Source organism: Sinocyclocheilus anshuiensis, unplaced genomic scaffold, assembly GCF_001515605.1.
Source record: "Sinocyclocheilus anshuiensis isolate Anshui unplaced genomic scaffold, SAMN03320099.WGS_v1.1 scaffold1885, whole genome shotgun sequence".
NCBI classification, from domain to species: domain Eukaryota; kingdom Metazoa; phylum Chordata; class Actinopteri; order Cypriniformes; family Cyprinidae; genus Sinocyclocheilus; species Sinocyclocheilus anshuiensis.
This window is the reverse complement of record NW_015542322.1, coordinates 637,848-646,734: the sequence shown is the minus strand read 5'-3', so window position 1 is coordinate 646,734 and position 8,887 is coordinate 637,848. Positions and strand designations below refer to the sequence as shown.

General features: G+C 36.9%; 1 protein-coding gene across 1 annotated transcript; it reads right to left on the bottom strand.

Annotated features, from left to right (window-relative positions):
• Window positions 1-4,199: 4,199 nt before the first annotated feature.
• On the bottom strand, window positions 4,200-7,732 carry LOC107690924 (peripherin-2). The gene is given in 4 exon segments (XM_074187010.1): window positions 4,200-4,622; window positions 5,648-5,844; window positions 5,847-5,893; window positions 6,786-7,732. Coding segments are annotated over 4 exon segments (1,035 nt in total). The 5' UTR covers window positions 7,367-7,732; the 3' UTR covers window positions 4,200-4,412.
• Window positions 7,733-8,887: the final 1,155 nt, after the last annotated feature.

The following is an 8,887-nucleotide window of genomic DNA, read 5'->3' as shown; positions in this document are numbered from 1 at the left end:
AGATTTAAAAAGTAACGCAAAAGTAACGTAACGCATTACTTTCCATAAAAAGTAACTAAGTAACGTAATTAGTTACTTTTTTATGGAGTAATGCAATATTGTAATGCATTACTTTTAAAAGTAACTTTCCCCAACACTGGTCATAACACATAAAATATGCTACATTTGTCGCCACCTACTGGGGTAAATATGCAATATGAAGAAATGGTCACTAAATAAGTCACTGGCATGAATCTCCTCATCACTAATGGCAAAACAAAAATCTTTTGTGATGAGTAAATGGACCCTTTTCACAAGACTGTGATGACGCGTTTAACGGTCATCAGCATCGTAAATACTAGAAAGTTTTTCATATTTATATCTTTTTTTTAAATGTATCTACATTTATAACACTATTCTTTGTATTATATCACCTTTGCATCAAATTACAAAAAAACAGTTAACACTAATGCGAGGGTGTTTCTAATGCAGCTTCTATGGGAGGGACGGTAAATTTGACATCGTTCTCTCTTCTGACAGCCATTATCAGTCTCTCTCAATTTTTTTCCTTTTATTGAAAGTCATCAAAACACTATCGTGGAGTTTTTCTTTTGCTATTTGAGCAACTGGGAATGCAAAAAATATATTTGTGATGCTCTCCCATTCACTGCTCTTCAAGTTAACCCAACTATGACGACTTCCGCTGCTGAGAAACCCAGAAATGTGAAAAGGGTCCATAAAAACAGATTTTTCGCTTCTGAGTAAACTATTAGGCCTACTGTAAAGCACATCATAATGCAAACCATGTAGAATGAATGAATGATGCATTTATATAGCGCTTTATTGTGTATTGTTGTACACCCAAAGCGCTTTACAATCATATGGGGGGTCTCTCCTCAACCACCACCAGTGTGCAGCATCCACTTGGATGATGCGACGGCAGCCACAGGACAGTGGCGCCAGTGCGCTCACCACACACCAGCTACAGGTGGAGAGGAGAGAGAGTCATAGAGCCAATCAAGTGGTTGGAGATTATTAGGAGGCCATGATTGACAAAGGCCAGGGGGGCAATTTGGCCAGGACACCGGGGTTACACCCCTACTCTTTACGAGAAGTGCCATGGGATTTTTAATGACCACAGAGAGTCAGGACCTCGGTTTAACGTCTCATCCGAAAGACAGTGCTTTTTGACAGTATAGTGTCCCCGTCACTATACTGGGGCGTTAGGACCCACGCAGACCACAGGGTGAGCACCCCCTGCTGGCCTCACTAACACCTCTTCCAACAGCAACCTAGTTTTCCCAGGAGGCCTCCCATCCAGGTACTGACCAGGCTCAACCCTGCTTAGCTTCAGTGGGCAACCAGTCTTGGGCTGCAGGGTGATATGGCTGTGGCTAGATGTAGAGAAAATGTAGAGAAGTTGAAGTGGGTGAACATCGGCAGTATAATGGCCACTGAGTGTGAGAGTCGGTGTCTGTATATGATTCTGTGTAGGAGGAGTTCAGCTTTGCCTGAAGATGTTGGCAAAAGATGGATCGAGAGATAAGGCAATTTTCCAGCTGAGAGGAACAGAGAGAGAAGCTCAAATCCCCAGAGAGAGAACAGATAATACATCACAACACAGTGAAACAGGTTTTGTAGTGTTTCCAGAGATTTAATTCAGTCTGAGAAACAAATGAAACTTATAGAGACCTACATCGATACCTTGATAATAATGATTATTAAACACCATAAATTAAAGGACACACCAACAGATGGCAGTGTTTATCTGAGATTTAAATCTATAGTTTAGGTTTATTTTTTGTCCTAGTTCTGTCATTGACCCCTACTGTTCGACTCAAAGAGGATTTAAAAACAGGTCAGTTTACAAATCCTTTGAGTTTATACTCTTTAAAGGTGAAGTGTGAAAAATCATATGAAAGTGCAAAAAATAATGCCAAATTAGTCATTATTGAGATGCAGATAAATAGGCTAAATACGTGTTTGAGATAGGAGACAATCTTTTAATATCTAAAAAAATTACACATTTCACCTTTAAGAATAATCCAAATGAGTAAGTAAATGAGTCAAACCAGTTACAATTTTTATAAATCCGATAAAGCAACAATTATAAGAATTAACAATTATTTGCTGTAAATAATCTACTAAGGGGAAAAAATGTGATATTGCATCCCCTCAACTAAAAGCTACAAGTCAATTCCCAATTATGTACTGAAGATTTGTTATATTGATTCACCTGATATGCACAGACTTGCACAGATGCACCTTCTCCTTTTTCGACAGTTTTTAAATCGCACTGTTCTGCCAGTTAAACCACATATAGTGTATTTGTCACTATTGTGTCTGCACTGCATTCTATATATGTCTTCTCCACTGTATTTCATCACATAATCCCACGTGCTGATGTCATGTGACCCAAGTTTGACATTACAGCTATAAGATCACTTTCTTTGTTAATATAAAGCTAACTGTGAATCAGCACTTGCATGGTGTCCCCCATTCTCAAAAATCCTGTGACCTAAAAGGAAAATATGGTGGAAAAGAGAAGTGCACAGTTTGGTTTGACACATACTGTACCTGCTCAAGGACATTCTGTATCCTACACTGCTTGATACTCTTCACCGGATATGCAGCAGCAGTCCAGGTCACCTGCCAAGAAGTTAAACTGAGCACACTCAAAAGCAGCTTACTGTCTTTATCAGATCATCTGTGTTTATGTGCTTGTCGGCAAACCAAAATACCCAAAGAAAGTCGCCCTCTTTACGGCCTTCCCATTTTCCATAGTATTTCAGCCTTATGTGCTGTTTCGTTCCTAAAAGCATAACATTATAATGTTTAGTGTGGGTAACTTCTCAATTTTCAGGCTTAGGCATCAATTAAACCGACAGTTATGTGTCTTATATGAAAAGACCTCCTTGATTTTGTTAACATACCATGTTAATGAGGTATTTCATGTACATCACTTTTTAAATACAAACCAAAAACTGTCCATATGGTGAAACTCACTATTCAGATCACTGCCATGTGCCATGCACGACAAACACCATGTGAAAGAAATAATCACATAATTCTCTGCTGATCTTATTAGATAAGGCAAACCTCCCACAGAGCTCCCAGAATGCCCTGCTCTTTGATCTCAGCAAATGACTGGACAATAGAAATCAAATGACTGGGCAACAGAAATCTGCATGTTTTTACAATTAAACAAGTTTTATTCACAATAACAAACACTACGCACCAAACACCATTCTAATAATGTCAACTTTTCTTACAAGTAATTTTACAAAAAAGTTCTATGCAAATTCTACACTATTTACATAGACACACAATTAGAATTGAAATAAAATAATTACAAAAAATTACAGGTTTGAGCATAGAGTTTCAGTCTCTGGCGTGGAGTAATTGTGCGGATGTAAAAGCTCCCAGCAGTGGGAATGCAGAAGTCACAGGTCAGGGTTTAGCTGCCAGTCTTAAGCTGTCTCCTCAACTCCAGGGGCCTTCTCAAGCATCCCCGCACCCTGTACCTGGTTCTCCCTCTGTACCATAGCACATATTGGGGCCTCAAATGTTGCTATTCTCCTAAACCTGCAAAATCAGCCTCTTCTTTTAGTGCTCATGAAATCATGTGTTATCTGATGCTGAACATAGCAGTGTACTCATCATCAGACAGGTCACAAAAATATATTTAAATTTTTGTATACCCTTTCCCAATTCACAACCCCGCTACCTCAAAAATATAACTTTTATTTTTTTTTTATAAAGCATTACTTTAAAATAAAACAAAACATCTAACTTCTTGTCTCTTTAGCCATCTGTCAAAAGTATGTGCACTCTCACTTGCACACATTTCATACCTAAATCCACAAGGGTGAAAAACACCTGTCTAGCTTCTTTAAAAGGTGATTTAAAAAGTGTTTTCTTTTCATTTGTCATACCTGTCATATGACACATGGTGTTGTTTACTCCTAATAAATAGAAGGACTCGGTGTACTGAGGCTAGTTTCCATATTTATATCTTTCACACTATTCCAAATCCCTGACAAGCCATTCTTAGGTTGAATATCAACTCAAATATTAAATAAAATATGACTATAAAATTGTTTAGAGTTTGTGTAGCAAAGTACAAAGTCAAAGGAAGAAGCAAAGCTGGCAAAAAATTACATTTTGATTGATTATATTTAAAGCCATTCTTTACAAGCCAATCATTTGGATATTAATGTGGTTATTTCACCATAATATGGAATTCTAACATACTTACATACTATCATAACATACAAACGTTTGTATTTAGATTTTTTTTCTTCACCAGTTCCTCATTAATTGGCTTTGTCTACACTTTATGTAGTGTGAGTGATATAGTTACAGTTTTAGGCTGTGTCCCACAGCTCTCTACCTCAGGTAGGTGTGGCCAAAGTCTGGTGGGCGGGGCTCGCTCAGCTCACAGTGGCAACAGCCTCTTCATTTGCCTCCTCGTCCACTTGATTGCCTTTGCCCATGGCCTTCATCTTAGCCATGATGTCAGTGAAGGTCTCTTTGACAGTTTTCTCCAGGATCCAGCCCTCGCTCTCACTCTCAGGGTCTTCTGGGTTGACCAGTGTGGACAGAGAGGTGTTTACGTACTGAAGTCCAATCATTACAGCAATCTAAAGCAAAACATGAAAGATATGGGTTTTTTTTTAATCAAATGTATAAAATGTTCTACATTTCCAGTTGGTGATTTGAAATCACCTTTTCCAAGAAAGCAAGATTTAGCTCCACCCCACAGATTAGAACCTTTGATCCCTGTGAATCTTCAGTGTCACCACGCCATCTCACACTCCTAATCTCCACCACACCTAGTTCAAGGTCTTGTTGTTGCTACTGCATGTCGTAAACCTGGCAGATTTCGTTAAAAACAATGTTTTTAGATTATTTCCATTTTTTTGGATGGAATGTTGTTGGATTATTTCCAAATCTCAAATTTATATGCAAACTATGGGTAACTTAAAAATGTGGTTCATGTATCATCCAAATTAACTATTTTAATTGAATTATTTTCCATTTATTATTTTAAAAATAAATATTAGGTACAATGTATAAAAAAAATATTTACCAATCTTTTAAAAGTTAGATCAGGTAAAAAGAGTCCCTTAAGGTAATAGCCGCTGATTTTTGAATCATGTAGTTTAATTTATCCTAGAATGTCAATCAATATTTCAGTATTACTACAAGGTAGTCAAACACTGTATTATATTTTAAGCAATGTAGATGTTTTCCATGATAGTGCCATGTTAGGTGATTGATTGAGGGAACAAGGCTCCCCTCAGTAAACATAGTATGATGACATACAAACATTAGTTATTACGCCTCTAACCAGCCTTCATTTTGCACCCTTTTGGGATGATCTGATTAGTACAGGGTTTAAATCATTCCCCAAATCTGTAGCCAAAACAATTTGTAGTTATTATTTACCTTATTAGGAGCAGACAACAAAACACCTTGTAATGGCAGGATTTTAACTGTTTACAGGATTAAGTATCAGAACTGGACAAAACGTACCTTAAGTACTGACCAGAGATCAGTTTGACCTTTATAGCACAATCTATTAAGATTAGAAGAACGTAATGTATGTGTTTAAAGTCTGATCCTGGATCAGCACATTACGATATTTCAAAGCTAAACATCTTACTTGCAAGAGGGTGACCATCAGCACAAGTATCCCAATAGTGTTCATCATTCCACCATAGTAGGACACCAGAGCGTCTCGGCAGCCACGTTTCCAGATGTTTAGCTCTTCGATGTATTGGTCATAGCTGTAGTGAGCTGAGTTGTTGGTTATTTGCTGTTGGATGCAGGGCCGTGGAGAGCTAGGGTTGCAGCAGCTGAAGGAACTCCATCCATTAGGTATTTTCCATCCACATTGCTGCTGATCCGGCTAAAGACGAAAAGTTTTGCAAATATGCTTTAGTTTATTACTTCCGTATTTCTCCTGTTAAATTTCAGAATGCATGTGACAAGTACGACTCAAATGTACAGTAAATTAAAAACAACATTTACAAAGCACTGTGAATGTTTCATTTGACATCAATTATCATTTCAAAATAAAATAAATTATATAGGCATATCTAAGCCAGAAATTTTGTAAAAAAAAAAAAGAAAAAGGCAACATTCTTTTTTTTCGTTTGAAAACTGTGAATGCTCACAAAAAAATTCTAAAATTCTGCATCATAACTTCAATGTTATTTATTATCAATTAAATACAATTCATATAAATAAATAATTTTAAAAAATTAATATAGCTCATTTAAGCCACTTTAGAAAACTTTTCATTGACTTTATAGGTTAGGTGTTAAACATCAAAAGCCATTAAATAACTCTTTGATATTAATGCACAAGCGTTTGGCAAGTAATTTCAATGTCTATTCCAAGCCAATCTACCAGGTATTCAACTAAATGAAAGGGACAGTAAGCTCTGGGGGCAAGAAAATGTGATCCAAGAAGATTAGCGACTAAATCTAAACAGGCTAACATGCCTGATACCACTTACACTGCAAACTGACCCCTGCAAATCACCCATTCCCTCCCCTTACTGTAAATTGCTAAATAATTTTGTAAAAATAAATAAATAAAAAATAAAGTCATTATAAAAACTTCCACAACAAACTATTGTTATCATTTAAAAGTTTTAAGTGTCTTAAATTAAATTTCTCTCAACCCGTTATCTGAATGTCTAAACTATATCTGAACAACATGAAATGAAAAGAACGGGAAGAAAACAATGTTTACATTTAAGTGTCACATCCATTAAGAAAAAAAAAAACTCTCACTCTTTGACTTCCTTGGAGCTGAAGTCCAGGTACCGGTTGCTCACCCACTGGATCTCGAACCAATCTTTGTAGTTGCTGTTGCCACAGCAGCGAAACTCTGTCTGCATGAGATCCAGAGTTCTCTTCATGTAGCAGCGTCCGGGTGTATCGGTGTCCTTGTAGTACTTCATTCCATTTTTCAGGCCCTCAGCAAGTGTGAACTCTAGAGGAATGCGCGTGGCAAAACACATCACCGCTGTGACAATGAGGAGGAAGTTGAAGAACAAACAACAAATGAGAAAGGGCTTCAAAATGGACTTCCATTTCACAAACTTGGTGGAGTCGAGCGAGTCGTAGCAGATTTTGCCCCCACAGGCATTGAGAAAACATGCCAAAAGACCCACACCAATTAGAATGTTGGGTACAAAATGACTCTCATTGTTGTCCATAAGTTCGCTTCTCTTGCGCAGCTCCATTTTAAAGAAGAGGCCCATGCTGAAGACCAGCACTCCGGCCATAATGGAAAACCAGTACATGAGCCATAGCATCTGGGCCAGCTTCACCCGTTTCTTCAGGTCAAACTTTACCTTCATTAGAGCCATGATGATCAACTAGTTAAAGTCCAAAAAAAAAGTCCTTTCAGAGTTTGGTGATCTCCAAAGACAGCTGTGCAATGTAGCTTACAGAAGTTGAACGTTGAAAGTACGTTCAAGGCGCAATGTGTAATCCATTCCAGTAAAGCGAGAACTTGTTAGCTACTTTCATGATGATCTTCGCACCCATAATAGACTAAGTCCAACTCATGTTCTTCTAAAGATAAACACCAATGTAATACATTATCTTTACAATCTTAAAAATGGATTTTCATCTCAATAATTAAAACAGCAGTGTCCTCAGGTACTGACGCAAATAGTGGTGTCCCTCTATCTGCAAAGGGAGGACAAAAGCCAAGGATCCAAATGATTAAACACAAAGTTACTGTACGTCATCCTAAACCCAGCTAATCACCCTCATCCCATTTACAGAAATCCCTGGCCAGTAGATGAGCCTATCTGTAAGCTCCTGCTGTGGCGTGTGATTGGCTTGATTGGTCACACGGTATGACTGGCATAACTACAGAGACACCAAAAACCAGGAGGCTAAGATTTAAGACCACTACACTTCTACTTCCAGGGTCTTTGAGTTCATGACAAACACGCCACTGTTTGAGAGGATCTCTACATTTCTCGAAGTTGAAATATTCATGGAACTGATGATAGTCAAAACCTTAACACTTTACAATTTGTTAACATTAGTTAATGCATTAGCGAACATGAACTAAGAATGAGGAATATAATTCTACAATGTTTATTAGTCTTTGTTAATGTTAGTTAACACAATTATTTAGTGCATGAACTAACATTAACAGATATGACGATTTTAAGAATTTATTAATGTTGAAATGAACATGAACTAATAAATTCTTAAACATTAATAGTCTAGAAGTATCGTTAAACAATGTAAGCATGTTAACTAATTTAGTCAAATGAATCCTTATTGTTAAATTTGACCCACAAAACAATAATAGTCAAATAGTAAAAAATTAGCCTACAGAACTTCATATCCAGATAATGATTGTACTTGTATCAAAGACTACAGCCAAAGGTCGCATTATTTACTGTATTAGAGTACCCAAATATAACAGACCACTTCTTGCAATTACATTTAAGAACTATCATTTTTAAAATATTAAATGAAAACCCCATCTGTATGCATTATTTTGCATATAATACACAAAAGCACCAAAATTAAGATCTGTATAGCATTTTTCCATAAAGCTTTTATGTTGAAAGATAGAAAACAACTCAACAATTTGTTACCAAACAAAAATTCACATTTCTTCAGGTTAATCTACGAAAAAATGTCTGAACAATAGTAACAGAATTAAAAGGATTTCACCCAAATATGAAAACTGTTGTCATTCACTCAACCTCATGTCATTCCAAACCTGAATGCATTTTTTCTTCTTCCAAACACACACAAAAAACGATATTTTGAAAAACGCTAGTAGCCAAATAGTTGTATTATATTACATTGACTTCTGCAGGTTTGGAATGACATGAGGGTGAGTAATCGATGACAGA